At 44.6% G+C, this 25,039-nt stretch overlaps 2 protein-coding genes across 3 annotated transcripts; both read left to right on the plus strand.

Annotated features, from left to right (window-relative positions):
- The first annotated feature begins 415 nt into the window (after positions 1-415).
- pank4 (pantothenate kinase 4 (inactive)) lies at positions 416-10,931 on the plus strand. 2 transcript variants are annotated; one of them, XM_086118460.1, is made up of 20 exons: positions 416-558; positions 1,134-1,216; positions 1,692-1,900; positions 2,074-2,257; positions 2,544-2,636; positions 3,317-3,470; positions 3,548-3,729; positions 3,812-3,893; positions 4,357-4,457; positions 5,716-5,871; positions 6,066-6,178; positions 6,264-6,351; positions 6,454-6,605; positions 6,951-7,006; positions 7,112-7,161; positions 7,261-7,365; positions 7,687-7,787; positions 7,866-7,934; positions 8,453-8,723; positions 9,341-10,931. In XM_086118460.1, the coding sequence occupies exons 1-19, from the start codon at positions 429-431 to the stop codon at positions 8,685-8,687; spliced, it is 2,343 nt and encodes a 780-aa protein (XP_085974586.1). In that variant the 5' UTR covers positions 416-428; the 3' UTR covers positions 8,688-8,723; positions 9,341-10,931. The 2 variants fall into 2 exon arrangements, with proteins under 2 accessions (XP_085974586.1, XP_085974584.1); XM_086118458.1 differs by having other exon boundaries at positions 8,453-10,931.
- A 3,090-nt stretch (positions 10,932-14,021) lies between these two features.
- draxina (dorsal inhibitory axon guidance protein a) lies at positions 14,022-24,966 on the plus strand. Its single transcript, XM_086117841.1, has 7 exons — positions 14,022-14,206; positions 20,609-21,021; positions 21,551-21,720; positions 22,284-22,404; positions 22,494-22,586; positions 22,651-22,740; positions 23,035-24,966. Exons 2-7 carry the CDS (start codon positions 20,634-20,636, stop codon positions 23,145-23,147), a joined length of 975 nt encoding a protein of 324 aa, XP_085973967.1. The 5' UTR covers positions 14,022-14,206; positions 20,609-20,633; the 3' UTR covers positions 23,148-24,966.
- The last annotated feature ends 73 nt before the right edge of the window (positions 24,967-25,039 follow it).

A 25,039-nucleotide genomic window follows, 5' to 3' on the forward strand; every position in this document is an offset into this window, starting at 1 on the left:
TGTCGGATGCAGTTTTAAAATCTAATCAGAATGCCAACAGAAATGTCAAAATATGAAATGGCAAATATGCAGTGAAGCTTCATGAGAGAACTTCAACTCAAAATATAAAGTCATTACTGTAATCAGTAAAGTATCGAGTTAATCGATAACACAGTGGTCATCTATTTTGTAATATATTTGCATATTTGCCCCTTGTATAAAATACCGTACATTAGATATCAATTTAAATTCCAAAGTCGTAAATATTTGCTTAAGCCATGTTGGTTTAACTTGATTGAAAAACGTATTCATCAATATTAAATATTTTTGATGCGAATTTAATATTTAATATTAGAATGCGTGTACTGGACCCTGCCCACCAAACCATACGCGCTCGCTGATTGGCCCAGCGGATGCACGCCTGGTGACTCGTCAGCACGTCGACGACTATGGCGGAATGTAGGCAAGCTGACAGCGGCGACGCGAGCCGCCACCACACCATGGATAAAAGCATCATTTTACCTCCAGACGAAATATTCCGCAATTTGGAGAACGCCAAGCGCTTCGCCATAGACATAGGTACCCGACGTTTCCTTTCACCTTAACACTATTCGACTCAAAACAGAAACAAAACAGAAAATGATGTTGTGTTCATGGACCGAGGGCAAAAGTGAAAGTCCGCGTGACAACAGGCTGCTTTAGTCGGAACCCTCTCCTGAGTTAACGTTCAGAAGCTTCTTTTGAGTCTAATCACAAACACGCCGAATTTGTCAACCACTGTAAGCAACCTCGACGAGCGCGGAGGTTAGCAGCTGAAGCTAGTAGCTGGGATGTTTTATGTTTCCGATTCCGTTTATTTCAGAATCAGAATCATCTTTATTGGCCAAGTATGTAGAACACACAAGGAATTTGTCTCCGGTATCGTGAATTTCTCCATTGCGAGACTAATAAAGGTTTTCTTATCTTATCTTATAACACGCTGCATTAGTATCATCGTAAACAAGGACATGACAAATAGGTATGGAAGGACATTTCGTAATGTAAGTGAACCGTAGTGCGGTGGTACCACCCAGTGACAACTGAGACAATGTGCAAAGCATTTGAGCACATTCTTTAGCTAATTGCATGAATCTCTGCTTTTGACTTCTTTACAGGTGGATCGCTCACCAAACTCGCCTACTATTCAACTGTTCAGCACAAAGTGGCCAAAGTTCGCTCCTTCGACCACTCTGCCAAGGCAATTATTGTTTCTTGTCTCAGCCGTTAAACTTTATTCGCGTTGACCCCGTTTTTGCCTCCAGAGTTGACTTCGTGGTTGTTGTGGATTCCACAAACTCCTGGTAATGTATTTAATAGTGTCTAGAACGTACTATTACTGCTGTATACATGGCAGGTCATTGTTTGACTCATTTAACCAAGTTATGTAACCCGGTATGTTAAAATGCTGCTTAAAGATTTGTCTGAACAGTGAACCACAAAAGTGGACCGTGGAACGATTTATTTCTACTTTGAAATAGTTCTTTGAAAAACCCAATACATTGGAGGTGGACCCAAACTTCCACTGCTTCAACTTTATTTATCCAATACAAGGAGTTTCTCATTTCCACATGCTTTCTACAATAACATAGTTGCAATGACAACATGATCCCGTTCTGAACAGAACAAGGCTTTATGAATACCGATGCTCACATTTGTGTTTGTTTGTCTCCCAGGAGGCAGCCGGCGACAAACTGTACGAGATTTCGGTTCAAGAGGAGGTGACGGCGCGCTTGCACTTCATCAAATTTGAGAATGCCTACATCGAAACTTGCTTGGACTTTATCAAAGACCACCTGGTCAACACCGACACGAAAGTCATCAAGGCCACGGGTGGCGGGGCGCACAAATTCAAAGAACTGCTGGAAAGGAAACTGAGACTCAAGTGAGTACATTGATGGCAAATGTGTTCACACGCGTGCGCGCACGCACGCACACGCATGCACACACACACTTTTTGGGCCTCTATTGTAATTTCCTGTTCTACACTCCTCATGCTGCACTTCTCTTGTGTGGTTGCTTCATGAAAAATGACAAAGTGTTTGTTTGTGGTGTGAGAGTGGACAAGGAGGACGAGATGACGTGTCTGATCAAGGGCTGCAATTTTGTGCTGAGGAACATTCCTCACGAGGCCTTCGTATATGCCAAGCACGCCGACTCCGAATTCCGCTTCCAGACCACCCAGCCAGACATCTTCCCCTACCTGCTCGTCAACATCGGTTCCGGGGTCTCCATCGTCAAGGTACGAACGCTTAACAAACACCAGTGTACAGTGTCAAGCGCCTTCGGGCTCACATTGCGAACGTCACATGAAGAAACCCAGAAAACGGGTAAGCCGTGATATTCGCAAATTAAAGCCTGAGCGCACCCTGATGGCAGTGGACAGCAGAGAGCGCTAAAGGACAAAATTGAAGCACCTTCAGATTGATGAACACGGATGTTTTAATGTTCTTAATTCTTATTCCATAAACACAATGCTATGCATGCACTGCAACGTGTCATTTCTTGCTCTCTTATTTTACTGACAGGTGGAATCGGAGGACAAATTTGAGCGTATCGGCGGAAGCTCGATAGGTGGAGGGACATTCTGGGGACTTGGGGCTTTACTCACCAAAACAAAGGTATATATTTTAATTTTATTTTTTTAACTGTCATGCAATTGTAAAATGAAACCGACCGCTTACCCATGACAGCATATAGCAGCTAACCAGTCTAAGCTAACGCAGCAGTCTACATTTCTACTAAGAACTCCTTGACACAAACACATGGGCACAAATTCACAACATTCCAAATGAAAGGTTTTCTTTTTTTTTTTTTTGACAAAAAAAATGGGGTAATAACACTAGATAACACTGTTGATTACAAGCATAGGACAGCTAACTGGTTGCTGGCTAGCTAGCTAAGTCAATGTTTCATTCTACGTCGTCACTCAGGGCTCCTTCTTGGATAGTTTGACTCAAATTCACAACAGCGAACTCAATCAAGTCTTTCACAAATAGTGAACTACTGCTCACAGATTAGCCGCGACTGACAAGCATGGCAAATAACCAGTAGAGCTAAGCGAATGTAGCATTCTATAGCTTGACTCCAATTCAAAGTGCTTCATTCTCAAACAGACAACACACATTATCTCCAACTTTCACGAACACTGAAACAATCGGTCAAAAGCACTTGGACACCACTGCAGTTGTGTCAGTCTGCTCAGAATGAGTTCGCTTACTTCAAAGGTATTAGCGAGACCATCATCGCCCCGCTGTTTTTTGTTCACCGGTAGTTTTTTGTTTTCTTGACCCCCCCGCAGAGGTTTGACGAGCTGCTCCAACTGGCCTCGAAGGGGCAGCACACCAGCGTGGACATGCTGGTCAAAGACATTTACGGAGGATCCTACGGCTCTCTGGGCCTCACTGGCGACTTGATTGCCAGCAGCTTTGGGAAGTCCGCCACGGCGGACAAAGGTGAAGCACAGAGTTACCCTTTTTCCTCTGCGATGCCGTGGACAGCGAGTGTAGCTCTGGTTTGTGGTACCTTTCAGAGTTCTCCAAAGAAGACATGGCAAAGAGTTTGTTGCACATGATCAGCAACGACATCGGGCAGCTGGCCTGCCTGTACGCCAAACTCCACCAGCTGTCGCGGGTCTACTTTGGGGGCTTTTTTATTCGGGGGCATCCGGTTACCATGCACACCATCACCTACAGCATCAACTTCTTCACCAAGGCAATGCTGACGTCAAGCCTGAAGACAAATCTCCACATTGCAGTTGTGAGCCACATTTACAATGAAACATTTTTGTGTGCAGGGTGAGGTGCAGGCCTTATTCCTGAGACATGAAGGCTATCTGGGAGCCATTGGGGCTTTTCTCAAAGGAGCGGAGGAAGACAGTAAGAGCGTTAGATTAATTTTTACACAAAATATTTCTCAGTTTTTTTTTAGCAATACTTGAGCTACAGGCATTGTTTTTTTTAAGCACTCTACATTCCCACTCAGGTGTAAAAAAAACCCCCAAAAGAATTCTGCACAAAAGTCAAGCAGATGCTTGCAAAAGTTTAGTCAAGTGTGTATTATTTATTTTTTACAATACTAGTGAGAATAAGTGTGGCATTTCGTTAATGTTTTAATTTTTTTAAAATACACACATAGACATAATTGTTGTACCCCTCAGAGAGAGAGAATCAAAATTCTGATCCTGTGTTCTTATTTGCTGGACTTTATTCCCCCACAGTGAGATTGCGTACATAATGCATCTTTAATTTGCCCTACTGTATTGTTACTTGTCTCGTGACTATGACATTCAGATCGCATGCCATATACTACTCAGAAGTACGCTGTGTATGTTTGATGCAGATCCAAACCAGTATAGCTGGGGGGAGAATTACGCGGGAAGCTCCGGCCTGATGAGTATTTCTCCGGAAATGAATCCCATGCAACGCGCGCGAAGCGGAACGGTGAGCCTTCCTATACGAGTCAAACATCACAATCACCATCTCTGTTCTTTCCTTTACATGACTTCCTTGTAATCATTACGCCTCATCTTTGATTGACTCTCTTGTGAAATCGCATCTGTCCTCATCATCTTCTTCTTTTGATTTTTTTTTTCTGTCTCGCTAATCTTCAGTTCCCCGTAAGTACCTCCGACCAGCCCGCCTCATCTTTATATGCTGCTGACTCACCTCCTTGCACATTTTCTTGTGCGCCGGGTTTGAGTTTTGCACAAGACAAAGTTGCATCTGTCACATTTTCTTTTCTTGCTTTGTTAGTATTTAATACTATGTGCCGCATGGAAGTTGGCAACAAGCATCCAGAGCTAACATTTTTCTTTGGCTGCTGTTCTAATTTCTAAAACGTGATGAAACATAAATCTATATTTCACAAAACCTTTATTAACCGTGCAGGGACTGTATTGTTTTGCATTTCACCATTCACCGCTGTCTTACTAGCACAAAAAGACGTGAACCATGGTGTAATAAAACTACACTAAAGTAAAACTACTCATCTTTTAAGAGCGGCCTGGCAGACTTTTCATAGACAGGGAAGAGGAAGGCGTTTACAAAGCGATACTGACGCCTCATGTTTTTCTGTATTGCTATCTTAATTAGGTTTAAAATTTAAATCAGATTTTTTTCCCCTAAAAATCTCATATCTGATCAGAAAAACACATTTTGGAGAATTTTTTTAATCCATAAATCCCCCCCCCCCCCCGGTTTTGTTTGCATCAACTTCCATAGAGATTATGAAACATGAGGGGAAAAAAGCCATCTTCGTGTAATGTGAAATAACAGCTTTCTCTTAGATTTTGAGGACCACAATGGAAATAAGCACTTGGGCTTGACTGTGTATCCTCGGTGATGCCTGACTGAGGGAAATTTTATTGTGCTGTCTTCTGTGCTTCAATCAGTCGGTCGGTCAGTCAGTCAGTCAGTCATGTTTTTGCAAAACATTAATGTAGACACAGTCCTTAATAACTTCACATGTTAAATGTTGAGCAATTGAACATCCTCATTGGAAAAGTCACTAATTTGGCAACACTTTTGCTCGATTTTTTTTAAGTAAGCCTTTGCTATGTTTCGATAACTCTCGTTTATGGCTTTATAATTGTCATCATACTTGCAATCTATCAGTGATGCCAAACCAGAATTTTTGTTTTTTTATTTTTCGGGAATAGTTTGGTTGCCTTTGCATGATCTTGTCCGTGCCGTGTCGCAGTTCGACATGCTGGAGATGGACCGTCTGGAGAGGCAGCTGGTGAATCTCCATCTGCTGCAGGACCCGTCTTCCTACATCCCTGACACGGTGGACCTCACCGAGGACGCCCCGGCCCGCGAATACTGGCTGGACTGCTTCGAGGAGGCCCTCGACGGCGTGAGATCACACTTCCAACACAACACACAACAGCATATTTCTGCCTTGAGTTCCACTTTAAGCTTGGCGACGTTTTTTGCTATGATCTCCACCTATGGTGGGTGGGTCTGGAACACATCCCTCGCTATTTAACGGCCTCACTGTAAAGGCACGCCATCTTGACACGTGACGAGTCTCCTAGTTGTTCCGTGCAGGTGGTGAAGCGAGCAGTGGCCAGCCAGCCCGACATGGCCGAGTCGGTGGAGCGGGCCGAGAAATTCCGTCACAAATACAGACACAAGCTTCAGACTTTGCGCCACCAACCTTTGTGAGACACTCCGACACTGAATTTGAATGCTTGCCGTATGTATGCTTCATCCACGGCTAACGTAGGTTTCTTTCTCATCACCCAGCGCTTACGGGTCCCTCACGGTCCGAAGTCTGCTGGACACGAGGGAGCACTGTTTAAACGAGTTCAATTTTCCAGATCCCTACTCCAAGGTTGAACTTCAGTCTGCCCACCGCAAATGTTTGTTCTCTTGCACTCATGCGTGTTTAATTTTTCAACTCGTCCCGGTCTCTTGTATATGCGTGTGCTTTCAGATCAAACAGAAGGAGAACGACAGCGCGCTCAAGTACTACCAGACGGCCGTCAGGTCTCTGGAGGAGCTGAGCTGGGAGCAGAGACAGTTTGCGCTCGTTCGGGGCGTCCTGGCCGGGAATGTCTTTGACTGGGGAGCCAAAGCCGTCTCTGAGTGAGTACGCTGCCAATGAGGGGCCAGCACCGCAATGAATTTTCTAATTTAGAAACACGTTAGAAGTTTTGGGATGGTGTTTTATGGGGTGCTGGAACGGATCAATGGTATTTCCACTCATTTCAATGGGTCAAAATGATTTGAGGTTCAAGTGGTTTTATACAACTTTTTCGAAATGTTATTTTTGCTTTATTATAAAGTGTGCGTGTGTGTTGATTTGGTATTTTGGTTTACTCGCAGGCCTCGGGCAGGGGTCACCAACCAGATTTTTGACTGTGCAGGTGTACCTAATCAAGCGTCAAATGAATGACTTGAAGAGTCCTCTTTCCTCTTTCTCATGTGTAGCGTCCTGGACTCAGACCCCGAGTTTGGCTTCGAGGAGGCAAAGAGGCAGCTGGAAGGTAGTAATGTGATCGAAAAAAAAACAACAACAACAAAAAAGAGACAAGCTTGTACGCGGCATCAAAATTCTTTTTTTTTTTTTTCTCGTCATGTTCTTCCTTCAGAGCGGCCCTGGCTCGTGGATTCGTACGACCAATGGCTCCAGAGACTGAAGGTCACTTGTTGATCGTAACACACCTCGCCATCATATTTCTTCTGTCCTGTTTGCTGTTGCTCGCTCGGCAATGAGTGCTTGAATGGTTGTGTCTTACAGGGGCGTCCTCACAAGTGTGCCTTGTTTTTCGTAGATAATAGCGGCGTAGACATCATTCTAGGAGTGATGCCTTTTGTCAGGGAGCTGCTCTCTCGGGGAACGGAGGTAAGACCGAAACCTGGGGCCCCTCGCGTACGCTGCCCGGACAAAAGCATTGGGGCACACCTCCCCCCGAACTACTGTTTTGGCTAGCGTAAATATATGCGGCGGATAAATGACAATTGGGCTCAGTAGAATATAAAATACAATATCAACTGAATTAAAGAAAAAAAATGGACCAAAAATTGTTCAATTCTTTTGACTCTATTTAATGATGTCAATACTCTTCATGTTTTTATGAAACCCAGATAACCATTCCCATTTAATTTTTCTAGTCAAATGACCTCACATTCTATTCGCAACTGTTTATTGTTTTCCTTCGTGTAGGTGGTGCTGGCGAGCAACTCTGGTCCGGCCCTGAACGATGTCACAAATGGGGAGCTGCAGATTTTGACCGAGAGGATCGCCGCGATGGATCCGGTCATTCAGTGAGTGCCGACCAAGACGCCGGTAAACTCATCATCTGGTCACTTTGAGATCATCAGCCAGCGTGTGAACTTGTGCAGGGCGGGGCTAAAGGACGACAGGTTGACCTTGATTCAGAGCGGTTCCAGTTCTCCCTGCTTGGATCTCAGGTAGGAAGCGATGCCCATCACAGCCCAACTCACCTTACTCAGCCCCGTGCTGTATTGCGGCTCAAATTAACGCACATTCTCATAATCCTTTTTTGGGGGCGGCAAATCCCCAAATTTCGCATTTTCAGCAATCAAATTCCCTCATCAATTCAGACATTTTATTCAATTTCATGTTATTAAATCCCAAATAACAGTGGCTATGTTGTTATTATCTTGACTAACAAATAAGCCAAATTTATTTGCATGACATTACGTATCCACACTGGAAATGTCAAAATGTCAACATCATCCATCCTTTAATTCACTTAACTGAACTGTCCAGTGCACAAACCAAAATAAGCTCACCAGTGTTAACATTAAGATGCACCCCAAACTTCAGTTTTTAACATTCTTGACTGCCTTGCAAGCTAAAAAGTAAAAATAGTTTATGGATGGATCTGTTAACATGCCCCCAGCGATCGACGCAGCCTCACTGTGGTGTACACGTGACGACTCGTTTTGTCGTGTGTCCCATCCAGCCGCCTGGACAAAGTTTTGGCCATGGTGGTGCGCGAGCGTCACACCGACCTGGTGATCATTGAGGGTATGGGCCGGGCCATCCACACCAATTACTACGCGACGCTCAGCTGCGAGAGCCTCAAGATGGCCGTCATCAAGAACTCCTGGCTGGCCGATCGCCTCGGCGGTAAACTCTTCAGCGTGGTCTTCAAGTACGAGGTGCCGGCCGGGGGGGCCCACGCCAATGCTGTGTGAGCGTGCGGATGCTTTTGTGGACTGAACATCATGAATGTAAGGAGGATCAGTGAATGTTTTACAGGCGCAGCGAAGTATTACATTTCCTGTATTTCACAATCGTCATTGTTTTAATGTTTTGGTTCATTTAGTTCACTCGGCTGGATTTAAGCTCTGGGTCCAAGTGACCAATTTCAATTTATTGCCCTACATCATATTTATTTTTCAGACTATTTAGTCACAATAAGCTACCAGGACAAGGGACCGCGCCCTCCCGTGAATAGTAAACGTCCGCAAATAGTAGATACACTCACAAAAGGGGTTTGCAATTGCGTATAGCTGCCACAAAATGGGAGCAAAGCAGTTTCAACCGTGAGGATCATAAAGCATCAACACTATGCTGCTTCAGGCATTGGGGTCGGCAACCTGATGTACTCAAAGAGCCACTCAGCCATCTCCCACAGAAAAAAATAAATAAAACCACCTTATATTTTCTGCCATGTTCAAAGAGCTCATTAATTCTTGGTGCCGGTGTTGCACATTGGCACCGCTTGTGACGCATATTTTGAACAACGTAAAAATAAATAAATAAAAATAAATCAAATTTCGATTTACATTTGAAAGACATAGTTTAATTTGATTTGAAACGCTGATTTATTTTCCCCAAATCACAGAGCCACAACAGGAGGACAAAAGAGTCACAGGACGGCTCTGGAGTCGCAGGTTGCAGACCCCTGTTCTGGCATGTACACAATCATGAGCCCATGGTACATAAACGACTGTATTCAGTATTTCAGATATCAAACAAAAACAAACCAGCCGCTGGTGTTGTCAATTATTTTCATATTTGACTTAATGATGGATGTTTTTTTTTTTAACATGTTTATTTACGCTTGCATCAGCAGACATCTGATATGAATTGATTTTTTGAAACACATTTGGACTAGGCCTGATTCTGATTTGAATTAATTCGATTCAGTGTGTTTATTTCTCTAAACGCTCCCATGACTTTATCCCATTTGTGTCACTTGAAAGTGAAGTAGTGGAAATTGTGTCATGTGAACCTTGCGGCGTAAATCCAGCTTTAGTGGCACTCAGGATTTGGGAAGTTCCACTGAAGCCACCAGTCCTTTTTTTTCTGCCCCATGCATTTCTTACTCAAAAGTGCGTTTTATGTGCCTTGGGGCTGATGGAAAGAAAGAATTTTAACTTCCGTGAAGGCTCCATAGACACGCGTATTACTGCACTGCACTGTAAAACTGTCGAGCAGTGGTTCTCAAACTGCCTGGGGATCAGCAATAAACTTTTGTTGCATTGTTTAAAAAAAGAAATGTTTAAGTGCACGTGGGGACTGGCGTGCCCCCGGCAAAAAATGAGCACACTGAATCAGTTACTCCTCTTGCCCTTAGCTTTAGGCCCAGTAAAAGATCTAATGTGATTTTGACACAATGGTTATAAAAAGTCTACACACCGCAGGTTTTTGTGATACAACAAAATGGCACAAAGAAAAATCCTGTAGTTTCCCCCACCACCACCATCGCTGCCATGAGTAAGACCTGTAATCTGTTCAATTGAATGAATTCGTGGAGGTGTATGATTTGAAGATATGATCACAATCTGACAGATTTGAAATGTTTTGCAAAGAAGAGTTGGCAAATATTTCCCACATCATGATGCACCACCCTAATGAAGCCCAAAAAGACAATGTGCTGAAGGTGATGTAACAATTGATTCTTGATTTTCCCTTCAAAATATTTTTTATTTCATTTGATGGTGTCTACCTCACACCTTTGGTGGAAAGAGCTTGAAAATTGTTTATTTTGATCACATTTGTCAGACCACAAAAAAATGATATTTGAAAAGGGTTGTGGAGACTTTTTATATTGCATGTGTAATTTGCGTTGAGATTATGAAGGGCTCCTTGGCAAAATGCAGTCTGAGAACCCCCGGCTGTCAAATGACTCTTGTAAGCACAACAGCCAAGTGCGATATCAGCCATCTCCTCCACAAGGTGGCGGTGTTGTGCCGTGATGAAACAAATTCCTGGTCATCGAGATCACACTCTCGTGTTGATGATATTGGACAGGGAGCTTCCATTCGTTCATTCAGGTGAGAAAGAACAATTTAAGGTGGTTTAAGTAGTGAATTGTGTTTCTCGTTGCAGTGCACCTGTACAGTTTTTGTGTTCTAATCGTGTATAGAAAGCACATTTGCTTCATTATTCTTCTGATTCACTTTTCTTGAAAAACAATTACCCAAAAGAAATTCTGCTGTGTTTTCATTTGTGAAAGTGGATCACGACTGAGGCCGCCCACGCACATGATCTGCCGGCTGTATTAAAGCTTGACAAGGCCATATCAGGCGCTTGATGCCTGCTGAGAAGCTGCGGGCTGCAAACGTCTTCTCTGTAGTTCGTCTTGCTCCACACGCACGCGTACACAAATTCTGCCTGACACTGGCACCGCCGTATTGAACCCAAATTTCCCATCACAAGCTGGTGAGTACACTATGAATGTGGTTTATTCTATACAGTTCCCAACTCATCTTTTACACCTGTCATAATGTAGTACAAAGCTTAAAAACATGACTGATGATATTGACTTGCCACTCCTGACCATATGTCATCAATAGGTGAATGAAGTTATTTTGTTTTATCATGCAGTGGTTAACGTCAGGATACCTACCACTGAAAAAAAAAAATGCTGTAAACCGTACCATTTGCTATTTTTTGTGCCTCGGCCAAAGCAACACGTTGCGATCTTGTGGCATTTTGGTGCCGAGAACTTTGTGGAAGTGAATTAAGGAGTTTCATTGTCGTGATTTCCTGCCAAGTTGGTGTCCAAGGACTTTGTCGAGCAGCTTCATGTAGTCGTCATCATCTTGGTACAGGAGAACTTTGTCAAAATGAGTTGAGGAACTTCATGTCGCATTTTGGCGCCATCTAGTGGCTTCTGTAGGCGTTTATACACTTTAGTTTTTTTCCAATTACTAATTTTGTATTAACTTAGGCTTTGGCACCATGTTATGGCACCTTAGGGCCTCGCAGACAGAGCAGAAAATCGAACTGCTGAGTTTTCCAGACAGAACGTGCGTGAAACACACCCAAACCTAACTAACAGGCTTCCATTTCAGAGGCGCCGCTATATTTATTTAGGGCGGCGTTTGATGCATACTAAAGCTCGACAGAGACAGATTTATTTATTAGACAGAGCAAATTGGTTTCCTTCCCCGCGACTTGTGCAAATTTGCGCTTGTGCCTTGTGGCGCCCTGTATTTCAAAGGAGTGGCGCTGTTGACAGTTAAGTCTTGAATTGTGTGGCGGTACGCGCAAAGTGAAAATGTACTCCCGATCCGATTGGCGCCTTATTAAAAGTGGTAAGCGGCCGATGGGCTTATGAGAACAAGAAAAAAAACTGACAAAGAACCCCCTTGAGTGAATACACACATACACACATGCAATGTCACCATTGCTACACTTCACCAGAGTGACACACCGCACTTATCTGTCGCAAGCAGGCCACGTTACACTCAGCTTTAAGTATTTAAATCAAATTAGCTGGTTTGAATAATACTAAGAACTCTTTCTCTTCGTCAGACATTTTCACAGACCTCCTTTGGAAATGCCAAACATTTCCCTCCAGATGTGTGAGCAGCGTACATTTGGTGGCTTGCCGGCATTTGTATTGCTCCCAGCACGGCTGTGAGTGAGCGCGCATGCTGGATGTCTACTTCCCACTGTGACGCTTTCACCTTCATCTCAAATGAGAGATGCTCGCAGCTACATCCAGCGTGAAGTGCTCGTCTCTCTGCATCACGGAGATGTGTTTGTCCCTGTGTGCTGAAATGAGATCGTCACTCCGCATTTAGTTTTAGGTGAACATCATTGTCTCTTTGCATCCTCTCGAATAGAATCATCTCTCTGCATCCAGTATCATGCCAGCATCACTGTGCAGCTACTGGAGACGGGGATGCGCTCATCTCCCTGCATCCAGAATTTTGGGTGCTCTTCTCTGCATCCATTTTCACTCTGAATCCAGTCTGGTGCAGTCGTTTAAGCGACTCGAGTGCAATGCGATTGGCATTCAGCATCCACCGTGTGACTCTCATTTCTAACATTCACTGCAATGATCACGTCTCTCTGCATCGAGTATGAGTTGATCTCTCTGCGTCCACTTTGAGATGCTCGCCTCTCTGTATCCTCCCTGATGTCATGGTCTTTATCATCACTCTGCATTTGCTCAGGATGGAGACGTGCTGGTGCGGTATGAGGTGATCGTCTCTCTCTGGATCTACATCCGCTGCGATTTGCTTGCCACTCTGCATCCAGAAGAAGTGCTTGCCATTGGGCACCCACTCGGATGTCATTATTTTTCTGTATCCAGCATAATGCTTTCAACACACCACATCGTCTGCTCTTTGCATCGAGTATAAGATGCTCATTTCCATGCATCCGGAATTAGGCACTCTTCTCTGCATCCAGTTTGAGTTGATCGGCACCCTGAATTATCGATGAGGTGTGCTTCTTTCCAGAGCTACTCTAATATGATCATCTCTCTGCATCCACACCAAGGCACTTATCTCTGCGTGCGCCACGCGTCGTTTTGCATCCACTGAGATACAACTTTCTTTCCGCATTCACCCTAATCATCACTCTGTCTCCAGTGAAATACTTTTATCGCTTTGCATTAACTGGGATGCTCTTGTCTCTCTACAACCATGTATGAGCTCTCGTATCTCTGTATCCAACGTGATAATACAGCGTCACTCTGCATCTACTGGGATGGTCTCAGCATCCACGACGAGACGCTCTCTTCTGTGCATTCACGCGATGCTGTCATCTCTCAGCATCCACTGGGAGATCACGATGGAAAACTCTTGCTTTTATTCTATCATGTGACTTTTTTTTAACTTGAAATATTTTGGGAGTAACTTTTTTTGTCGACATAATGATGTTGATTGGGTAGCAAGCTACTTCCTGGTTAATGAGGAATAACAGATGGGACGGTACCATTTTGAATCATGAGTTGAGGGAGGAAACAATCAGAAGAGCAAATAAACGTTTTCACGTTTGTAAGTAGGTTGGCTACTTCCTGGTTTACAATATGTATTTTTTTCAAAATGCAGATGGTACAACAGTAGTAAATAAGAAGCGATTGTAGTAACCAATACAAATACAATATTTAAAAAAAACTGTCAAAGTAGCGATCAAGAAATTACAGAAGGTATGATTTGGGGAGTAGCTTTGCTCACTGGAATGTCTCCCATGTGACGTCATTTTCTATCGTCCCCACCACGGCAGCGCAATCGATACGCCCCAAAGTCAATCGCGGCCAGGCCCCTCCTCTTTCCCGGGCGTGGACGAGGACGTCAACCCGGCTTGCCATTTCTCGCCGTGTGACTCTCTTACTGCCTGCGGTCTATACGAGAAGCCGCGGCAGTGTGGATGCGCGCCGGCAGCAGCACGGTACAGTACCAGCCAAGGTTTCCCGCCGCCCGCAGCGACGTCACCAGCACGCAGCTGCTCCAAACAACAACCGCAGGTGAGCCACTCTTCTTTACCTTTTTGGTGTGTTTCTTGTGAAATAGCTCAATGTTCCAGTAGCCGTTGACACTCATTTAAACGGAGCTCTTTGTGTGCTCATTTGGTTCTCTTTCTGTCGAGTGTAAAGTTTTTAGTTCTCAGATTTCCCCTCTGGTGCCTAACTCTTGTTTAGAAACAACCTGATGATCAGTTGCACTTAGAGCTAGAAATGATGAAATGTTAACGTCTGGCAAATTACAGCGTATCATATCAGAGTTAGCGTAGTGGGGCGAAGGGACAATAGCGACAATAATTGACTTGATTATAAATGCTTTGGGGGGAGGGGGATAGGTCTCTTTTCCTTAACTCTCCCTCCCCCCAAAAAACGTGAATAAGCCCTCTCCGTGAAAAAAGGGACTAACACACACACACACAAAATACATATACTGTACTGTACGGGTATATAAAAACATATTTGCTGTAAAAATCTACAAATGGGTTCGTTTGCAGTGAATCCAAAAACTTTTCTTTCCCATTTTGACTATGCGGGCATCCACTGTAAGTAGAATCTAATTCATCTCCTTACCAACGAATATCAACTTTATGCACTGAAAATAAGTTTTTAACAATTTTGGACTAGTTGATGATCTTTTTTTTTTTAAATCTGAAAAATGTCTACTTTATATTTCAGTGTATTTTAAGAACTACAAACTGACCGTTGTATCATAAAACACAATCATTTTCAGTTCACTCTTCACAAATTCACCCGTTTGTTTCTTATTTCCTGATTTTGTACCGTCGCTATACTGCTCTAAGATGCCACAAGATGGCGCCAAAGCTTGGCTAATAGGAAAGTCGTAATTGGTGTCAAGGAAGTATGGTGAAGTGATGCATCTGGAATGAAGGACAAACATCTTTGTGTGTCGGGGAGGAGCTAAGTCATACCTGGCTTGGTCAGATTTTTTCTGTGTGGCATTTTCTCGAATATTTGAAGAAAACCTTTTCTCTGGGTACGCCGGCTTCCTCCCACGTTCCAAAATAATTGCCACTCCTTTCAGAAAACCAATTCCTGAATTCCCAATTTGGAATTGAGGACTGCATACTGAGTGGTGTGGCCTTCAGCTTCACACCCAATGAGCTTTTTTCTCTCCTCTCACTTGGTTGATTGTCGTATCTGTGTTGAACAGGTGTCCCAATTTCACAGGCAGCTAAGCGCAAAGTATGTTGCTGGGGTTTTTTTCGGGGGGGGGGGGGATCTTCCACAGACACGTTCCGTTTAAAGACGGCAGCCTTTGATTCCCTCCTCATCTTATTTCTTCCTCCTCCATCTCCATCCTTTTGTCTATTTGCCGCTCTTGGCTCTGCGGGGAGCCACTGGCGTGTTGGAACTCGCCTCGATCGGGTGGGTGTCTGGGGGATGTTCACCCGCTGTGCATGCGTGCGCACGAGGTCTTGGCGAGCGCTCGATAAGGGCCCCATGTGGAGATTTTGCCGATGCCGCCGTGCAGCAGACGCAAGGCTCCACATCTCGGACTCGCCTCCGCATTTGGTTCTCCTCAGGTTCCGCTGCGACTCGTTTATGGACAGATGGAGCATCCTCCTCTTTTTTTTTCTGTTTCTGCTCAATTAACAGCCAATCCGCACTTATGAGCTGCTAAAATGAATGTGAAAAAGCTGCTGTTGTATCTGCGAAGGCGTTGAAGCCATGGGTGGTTCGCACTGCCGACTCTTCAGTCAGGATGCTATTTGGAGATTCTAAAATGGCGTCAGCAATGCATCTTGTTAGGCTCATTGAGGACTTATCTTCGAAGTTCATAAAGCCTCGTTGGAGGACTTCATTATTTGCAATCAGCGTGCATAACAAAGTGTAAATGGTCTTCAATGCTCCCATGTGCTCGGTTTAATGATGACTTGGCTGTTTCAAAAAAAAAAAAAACATTCATGAAATTGACTTTGACATGTCTAACAAAATGTGCCTTGCGATTGGCCGGCAACCAGTTCAGTCTTTCCTGCGCCTATAGATTCATAAAAAAAAAAAGTAACACGACACCTCATAAAAACAAAACTAAAATGAAGCATTTTGGAACAAATAAAAACTAACAAACCTGTTCCAAAGATGAAGCAAAACTATGAACAAAATGAAATCTAAAATGAAATTTAAAAAAAAATCCCAAACTATTCCGAACAGACCTGATCCCAGAAGAGTCGTAAGAACCGATCGATGTCGAGCAGAAAATCAAACTGCTGGACGTGCAGGGCCCAAACAACCAATTGGGGGTGGAATTGGTTGACACCCCCTCCCGGTTGTACAGCAGTCATCAGCAGAGTGACTGTGGCCTCCGATATCGGGGGAGGGTCTCGAGGGGTGAGGCGTGCTCTTTGCGTCTGCATCCTTTTGTCTGCCGCATCCTTTGGGTTGCTATGAGAGATCCGGAGAAGAGGAGCAGCAGATGGCGGCTGGAGGTTTGCCGTCACAGCAGGTGGTTTTTTTTTTTTGTTTGGTTGTTTTTTTTTTATCCGTCACGCCTCATCTTGTCTTCTTGCTCTTCTGTATGTTATTGTGGTCCCCCTGAGCCACATCAATTTCTGCAATTTCTTGCAAAATTAGCCATCACTTCACACGTATGGGCCTCTCAATGTGATGCGTGCATCCCGAGAGGGGGAAAATAAAACGCTTCAAGCAAATGTGTGCTGTTTTACCGTCTCTGTGCGGCCGCCTTGGTGATCTACCGCTCAATTTGCAAGATTTCATGATGTTGCGAGTCGGCCGTGCACACTTTCCACCTGGGTCATAAAGAGGGTGCTTAACTGTGGGTTTTGATGACATCTGTGTTGGGGAAGCCTAACGGGGCCTTGGGGGGGGGGGGGTCCTGTGAAATGAGTGACTGTAACGCTGATGGAAAAGCGGGTGCGAGAATGAAAGTCATCGGTTCCACACCAGCGCCCTGGCCCGGCATCCCCGTAACAGATGCTCAACCTACTGCCGAGCGCACGCGAGACACGCTCCTGGAAAACCACCAGACGCGACTGCATCTTTGCTTGACTCGTATTCATGCGCAGCGCATTGAAAAACGATGAGGAAAGCTCAAAATGTGGTGCGGCTTAGATGAACGGTCGTAACTTGCAATGATGACAGCAACAGATCCACCGAAGAAATTTGTGTCACCTTTCGTTTTGCTCTCATTGAGGGACGGCGCCAAGCCGACGTTAAGCCCTTTTTTTTTTTTTTGCAAATAGACCTTTTTTTACCGGGAGGCCATTTAAAAATAGTGCCATTTATTAAAAGAATGACAGTCTCAATGAGGCTGATGAAAATACACTGGAGAAAAAAAATCGTGTGTTGAATTTAATTCATTTTATTTCGTCAAATGCTTGCATGAAGTAAAGTCATCCATACATCTGCTTAAAAAAAAAAGTGCTTCTGGATGCACAAAAAAAGCCACGCCTGAAATAACACAGGAAATCTGCTCTTTTGGATCGTACGATTGTTCTGGTGATTTATAAAAGTCTTTCAGCCAAACATAGTCAATTGCAATTTTTGAAAATTCATTCCCTCTGGAGCCCAGCCAACTGGAAATGAGTAGAAACGTCTCTGATGAGTAGACCCACAAAAAAAGTGTCAGGAAGCCATATCGGGAAAGGACACTAGGAAGTCTGCCGTTTTCTTTCAAAGAAAGCATCATAGGACCATGTTGCCAAGTCATTTCCGGGGATTTTTTTCTTTCAGCCTCCAAAGGTCATTTCACTTGGTAACATGAGATTTGGCAAGCATGTCTTTCATGAGCAGACCCACAAACATATCTCGAGAAGCCATCCCTGACAAGAACCAGGAAGTCAGCCATTTTAGGAAGAAATTGGCCATATGCAGGGTCCCTTCAAACTACCCCTTGAGATTTTGTCCAATTACTGCCCAATTGTAAGTACCTGTGCTCGACAGAAATGGCAAAATTAACGGAGTTTTGGCCACAGTGTGAAATTTGATTACTTGCCATAAAACACAAAAACAAATCTAATAAGTCTGCTCCATGAGGTCAACATTCTCGTCTGTGATGAAGGCTGCAAACAATTGTATGCAGTGCCGCCTACCGGCAGAAAATAGTTGTGCTTTTGGCTGCGATGGTCTCTAGACGCCTCACTTAATAAACCGTCCGGCACCTGCCCAAAAAAAAAAAAAAAAAAAAAACCAAACCAGCTGCCGCTTCAGCCTCTCACTGTCATGTAAGCAGACTGTGCAGCAGCTCCGATTCCCTGAGGTCAGCTGTTGCAGTTCCCTGAGCTGCACTTGTAACCCGGGCATCCCCCAACATCCTTTGCTCTTGACATCCCCCCCCCCCCCCCCCCCACACACACACACACTCATGGGCTGCCAAGCAACTGATAAGTCACTGCTAAAGATTTCCTACTTGATGTGTTAGCATAATGAACCTCCTGGCCAACATGCAGACGTGTGTGCATGAAAGCGTGTATACACACACACACACACACACACAGAAGTCATCATGAGTAGATCAATACTTCCACCGCATTGATTTTTCTGCACTGCCGTTCATCTTTTAACACAGTGAAGACAGCCGCGACGACTGTGTGGGATTTCTTACTTATTTGTATACGTGGATATGTCTGCATCCAATGCAGTTGGACACCACTTCAAACTACAATAGTAAACATAATCAAAACAATGAGTATATACAGCGGAGCAATAGCGGTTTATATATATATATGGTCGTAAAAGTCAACATTTAAAAACGTTATTCTCACTGAAAGTGGACAAGCGAGCTAGCTAGCTCGATTTGGCTAACATTAGCTCATGTTTGCATGTTTCTTTGCAAACATCCTGCAAAAAAACCCCAGCTGTCTTTATGCTGGTTTTTATTGAAGACTATATCCACAATTTCTAAATCCTCCCAAAAATTCATTCTGCATGGCAGCCCACACTTTTTTTTTCCTTGGATCCTGCTCCTGCTCATGCCATCAGATCCGTTTTGCGTGGCTCTCTTCTGTGAATTCCAAACAGCTCTGAGGAAGTAAACGGTTTTGATTAAATGGCACTTGACGCTGGATGGATAGTGGTGCAGATTAAAGGGAAAATAGAGCACATCCGTTGTTTTCCTTTGAGACAAAGCAATGCAAACATTCTCTGGCCCATTCGGGTTCAGTCATACCTCACTGAAGTGTTGACTCTGGTAATGAACACCTGGCGAGTTCCGTTAAAGGACGTGTGCGATGACCCCTTTTATGTCATTTTGCCGGGAAGTCATTTGCGGGAGGAAGCGCAAGTATGTGGCCGTCTCAGTCTGGCTGCCCCCGGGTCCGCTCGAGATAAATGTGAGACAAACACCTGGAGGACAAGGCGATGAATAATGGCCGGGACGTTGTGTTCTCTGCCAAGGCCGAGACTGGGAGTTAATGTTTGGGTTTTGGGGATTTTTTCTTTTTGGGCCGGCTTATCCTCCAAAGTTCTAGGCCATCCTGCAAGCAGCAATGCCAAGATAGATTGCCTGCTCAGTTACGAATAGCATAGTAGCCCAGGTCATGATGAAACCTTTTCAGAAAATAAGGGCGGGCGGGGAAAGACATTTTTAGCTAGCAAATGGCATTTTTTGATGTAAGGAACTCACTTGACATTTATGAAGTTAGTCAAAACAAAACATCTGCAATGTAGTTGTAATTTTCCAATCATATTCTAAGAATAAACTTTAAATGGTCGTTTTTGAAAAAATATTCAATCTTAGGAAAATAAATTATTTTTTTACATTAACGTATCTTTAAATTTTAATTATTAGATATCTTTGTGTATATATGAGGATAGGTGGTACAGATAATGAATATGCCATTTTTTGGTACAGATTGTAACTCCACTGTGCTCTGTCATTTATTTGGGTGTAATTCCACAGTTGACCACTAGATGACCACTAGACACTTTTATGTCTGGAATTGTGTAAATATGAAAGACGAGCAGGAAGCTTTTCAACTCAGCCTAGATTTTGAAATAGAAATTTGAATGTCGAATCCTCTTCGATCCCGATGTGTTTGCCTACAGAAAGCAATGGCTGCAGTTTCAATGTGTAACGTATCTCTTTGGACATGATTAATGATGCAGAACGGGAGCCGATAAGTTAAGTTTGTTAGTTTGGATAAACCAAGATTTGTTTCCTGCAAACACATAGAGAGATTGGTACACTGTTACACTGCTTGCCCAATCATTTTTATTGCTCAATATATTTGATGTGTTTAAATGTGCTTGTGTTATCGTCAAAGTGTGTTAAAAGGCCTTAAAAAAGGTCATAAATGTTATCAAAACATGCCTAGAAAGTATTATTTCTATATTACGGATTTTGCTTATTGGGGGGGGGGCTGGAAGGAATACTGTACATCACTTTTGGGAGTTGTCACAGTTTTTGCTGTTTGCTGCTCTCAACAGGTGGCGCTGTTGTTTTCGAGAGGTGATGGCGCACTCCTTGCTCCTGACGCTCGTGCTTCTTTTAACGGTGGTGTCTTTTGCCATCGCCGACGGACCATCCGGCGTCCCTCGCGGAAAGAGGAGGCGCAACTCTGGTGGACGATCACAGCACCCCCTGCGGGCCGCACCGGGCTACAGCGACCAGTGGGTGGCACGGAAGAGCCGGGGCGGCGGGCGGGCACATCGCCCGGCCCGGCTTGAGGACGACGGAGTGAGCTTGGAGGGTCTGCGCCCGGTGCGGGTGGACATGGGGCCAGGTCGAGCCGGCCTGAGTGAGAACCGCTTGATTGGCACGCGCAAAGGAAGGGGACACGGCGAACGGTCGCAGCTCAGGAGACACGGGGGGAAACGGGACAAGGGACGACATGGACAAGGTGCGTCTTGGCGGCACATTCAAAAGGGGTTTTCTTTTTCCAAGTAGTTTTTGTGGCTAAAGTGAGATTTTTCTCAGTAAGAATTGGGGAAAAAAAACAATTCTCACAGGGTTCTTTTTGGATGTAGGGAGAGAATATAGTCTGGGGGGGAAAATTGCAACTTTATGGAAGCAGGACAGATATTTTATGAGTAGAAAGTCCTCGACCAGTGAAAATATTTTTTTCAAGAAAAAAAAATTAGCCATGATGTTTATTAGTCTCCATTTTGTGAGAACATTTTTGATTGTTCCCAGGGCAAAAATTCATGATTTCACTATAATAAAGCAGAACATTGTATGGTGTTGGTTTTTGACATTTATTTTTTATTTTTTTGAAAACTTAAAATGTAATTGAAATTGAAATCAATTCTTTTTTCTTTTTTTTAAATTAAGAAATGAATTTCTAGATAACGAAAAAAAATCAACAGTCCTTATTTAAACAACACGCGGAAGCACATCAAGAGTGAATCTCCTGTTTCTGTTTTTCACAGAGCCCCTGCCAAGCCTCGTAGTGGACGAGCCCCCTCCTTCTCTGCCCTCTTCTTGGGCCCTTCCTGGAGATGGCCCCTCCCCCAGCCCCTTTGACTCTGGCTTTTCCATGGTTGTCACAGTGACCAACGAGCATCCCCCAACGCTACCCCCGGCCTCCAGCAAACCACAGGTGACTCGAAAAGAATCGTCAAAAAGTTGAGACATAATCGAGATTTGACTTGTACGACTGCTACCAACTAAACTCACCCTTAAAAATAAAAAAACAATAGAGTTCTTGCTTGTGCATTATTGAAATGAATGAATAGACAAGCAACCATTCACGCTCACACTTGTACCTTGGAGTGCCCAATCAACTTGCCATGCATGTTTTTGGAATGTGGGAGGAAACTGGAGTACCCGGAGAAATCCCACGCAGGCCTGGGAAGAACATGCAAATTTCACACAGGAAGGCCGCAGCCAGAATCGAACCCTGCACCTCTGCACCGCGGGGCCGACGTGCTGACCTGTCATCCACCGTGCCGCCCCTACTTAATTCCACAGTGACAATTGCTTTCGACACAAAAGGGCAACAAAAGCGACAGCATCCTGACATGACAGCTCTGATACTCCCTCTTTGTATTTGGGTTCTCTTTAAAACATCTCCCGTCGACGAAAGAAGAAAATTTGTCTCGTGCGTGTCGTGCGGTTGACTGGATGGCGGGCGCGTATTGACGTGCTGCTGTCTCTTCTCAGCGGTCCGGACGAGGTAAAAAGCAAGGCGAGGTGATGCCCACGCTGGACATGGCGCTCTTCGACTGGACGGACTACGAAGACATGAAGCCCGCGGACGCTTGGCCGTCCTCCGGGAAGAAAGGTCTGGCTCCAAAATCTAACCGCTTGTTCCGATCCTGAATAGTTTTGGAGGAAAAAAAAAAAGTCTCTTATTGTCATGTCCATCCACAGACAAAAGACGAAGTAAAAACCTCAGCAGCGGGAACGCGACGGTGGACGCTGACGACATCGAACCGTGCGACCACCATTTGGACTGCCTCGCCGGTCAGTCTCCATCGTCGATCTTTACTCACTCGTGAAATGTCTTGAAATGTTGATTTTCAAAAAGGTTCCTGTTGTGACCTGAGACAACACGAGTGCAAAGCTCACAACCGAGGCCTGAACAACAAGTGCTATGACGACTGCATGTGTGAGGAAGGTGAGGATGTACCCCGACTGTCAGCCGCTGCCCCGTACTTTCTGTTCGCTCACCCCCTGCCCCTCCCCAACATCCTGTACCTTCCTTTTCCCCATCTCTTCTATTCCAAACGCATGCCCATGTCTTCACTTCCTGTTTCCTAATTTCCCGGATGCTCATCTCCTGTACCGCGAGTTAGCCAAGTCTTGTTTTCCTCACTTCCTGTCATCCATCTTCCTGCTCGCGGCCCACCATTTTATCTTCATTCATTCACAAACAATTTCCCAAACGGGACTCGTCATTGTAACCTCGCAGGCTTCCGTTGCTACGCTAAATTTCATCGCAAGCGACGGGTGACGAGGAGGCGGGGCCGCTGTGTGGCGCCTGAGTCGGTCAGCAGTGACCAAGGAGGCTTCATCACCGTCTGAGGAGGAAGAGAGGAAGGAGTGCTCGTGGAAGACGGCAACCGTGAGCACTCAGACACGGCTGACCGTATTGTAAAGGGGTGGACATTTTGAAGGACAATGGAATGCTAAACCCATAAAACCCGAAACCCAACCTTATCCCAATCCGACGCGAACTCTCAACCTACCCCGACCCCCCCAAGTCTACTCTCCCCGCGACCCAAACCAAACCGGCCCTAATCGTCCTGAACCTCCACGCGTGAGTGTTTATTCCCCCAATTCTTATTCTTTTTTTTACAAATCAATACTATTATCCTGTCTCCACATCATCTTTTTTTACACATCACGAATAAATTTAAGGTGTTGAAAATAGCATGAGAAGGCTTGTCAGGAATAATACCCATTTGAACGATTCGCTGTTTGGTTACTCAAGCAGGATGGTTTATTTTATTTTTTATTTTTTTTGGATTCCCGTTCCGATTCATTTTAGAAATGTGAAGATTTTGCCCAACAACACACACACACAAACTCGATGTCATTTCTTTTTGTCTCATAAATATCATCTGCAAGGTGATTCCTCATCCCAAATGCGATATGTAAATACAAAGGTGCAACAGATTTTCTTTTTCATCTTTAAGTCGTGACTGTTCCGCTCTTGATCTATTGCGGATTTATTTATTTTCAGTATTGTGCTTTAACGGGATTTGCATTCAATATTAAACTGTTTGTCGTGTAACAAACGAGCGGCACTCAAAATGCCAACCTTGCTTCTCTTTCTAAAGCGTTGACCTTTTTCCAACTATTTATCCCCTTAGCAACTATCATTAAAAAAAAAAGATTTATTTGTGTGGATGCGCAAGATTGTTTGTCACATTTCAACATTCTTAACTGTGGCAAAAAAATAAGTGAAAACAGTAAAAATAACACAACATTTTTATCATACAATAAAGTTGCACCCCGCATTTGGCTAGCAAGCTGTTTAAGGCGTCGCCCGCCTCCTGCCTGAAGACACCCGGGATAAGCTCTGGTACGTCCGCGACCCTCGTGAGGATAAAGCGGATTAGAAAATGGATGGATGAATAAAGTAAAACGATTCTTGACAAGTTGGAGCGTGAACAGGAAGTTGGTCATTGTCATGCTAGGCATTAGCCATGATATCGCTACATGCTATTTATGTTAGCTTCACTTTGGTCAAATTCATTGATGTAACTGATATTTAAGTTGTCATCAAAACCTAATACTCCACCAAAAAGTTCATTTTTACAGTGTATGATGCCCAGAGTTGAGTTGAGACTTCCCTCTCCCCAGCCACTTCTTCCAGCTCTTCCCGGGGGATCCCGAGGCGTTCCCAGGCCAGCTGGGTGACATAGTCTCTCCAGCGTGTCTTGGGTCGTGCCCGGGGTCTCCTCCCGGTGGGACATGCCCGGAACACCTCACCAGGAAGGCGTTCAGGAAGCATTCTAATCGGATGCCCGAGCCACCTCATCTGGCTCCTCTCGATATGGAGGAGAAGCGGCTCGACTCTGAGCCCCTCTCGGATGACCGAGCTTCTCACCTTATCTCCAAGGGAGAGCCCGGACACCCAGCGGAGAAAACTCATTTCGGCCGCTTGTATCCTGGATCTCGTTCTTTTGGTCACGACTTATAGCTCGTGACCATAGATGAGGGTTGGACTCCGCCAAGGCTGCCCTTTGTCGCCGATTCTGTTTATAACCTTTATGGGCAGAATTTCTAGGCGCAGCCGAAGCGTTGAGGGGGGCCGGTTTGATGGCCTCGGTCTTGCGCATCTCTGCTTTTTGCAGATGATGTGGTACTGTTGGCTCCTTCAAGCGGGGCTCTCCAACTTTCACTGGAGCGTTTCGCAGCCGAGGGTGAAGCGGTGGAAAGGGGGGGGGGGATGCGGAAGAGGGTAGTGA

Source organism: Hippocampus guttulatus, chromosome 8, assembly GCF_054856545.1.
Source record: "Hippocampus guttulatus isolate MCC_2025c chromosome 8, RoL_Hgut_1.0, whole genome shotgun sequence".
NCBI lineage: Eukaryota > Metazoa > Chordata > Actinopteri > Syngnathiformes > Syngnathidae > Hippocampus > Hippocampus guttulatus.

Excerpts from the sequence above, each read along its gene's own strand:
- pank4 (XM_086118458.1), top strand. The coding sequence starts at position 429 with ATGGCGGAATGTAGGCAAGCTGACAGCGGCGACGCGAGCCGCCACCAC. Across the intron at positions 3,730-3,811 it reads GCATCAACTTCTTCACCAAG|GGTGAGGTGCAGGCCTTATT; the intron begins GCAATGCTGACG and ends TTTTGTGTGCAG. Across the intron at positions 7,935-8,452 it reads TCTCCCTGCTTGGATCTCAG|CCGCCTGGACAAAGTTTTGG; the intron begins GTAGGAAGCGAT and ends TGTCCCATCCAG.
- draxina (XM_086117841.1), top strand. The coding sequence starts at position 20,634 with ATGGCGCACTCCTTGCTCCTGACGCTCGTGCTTCTTTTAACGGTGGTG. Across the intron at positions 21,721-22,283 it reads CGGCCTCCAGCAAACCACAG|CGGTCCGGACGAGGTAAAAA; the intron begins GTGACTCGAAAA and ends GTCTCTTCTCAG. Across the intron at positions 22,587-22,650 it reads CCATTTGGACTGCCTCGCCG|GTTCCTGTTGTGACCTGAGA; the intron begins GTCAGTCTCCAT and ends ATTTTCAAAAAG.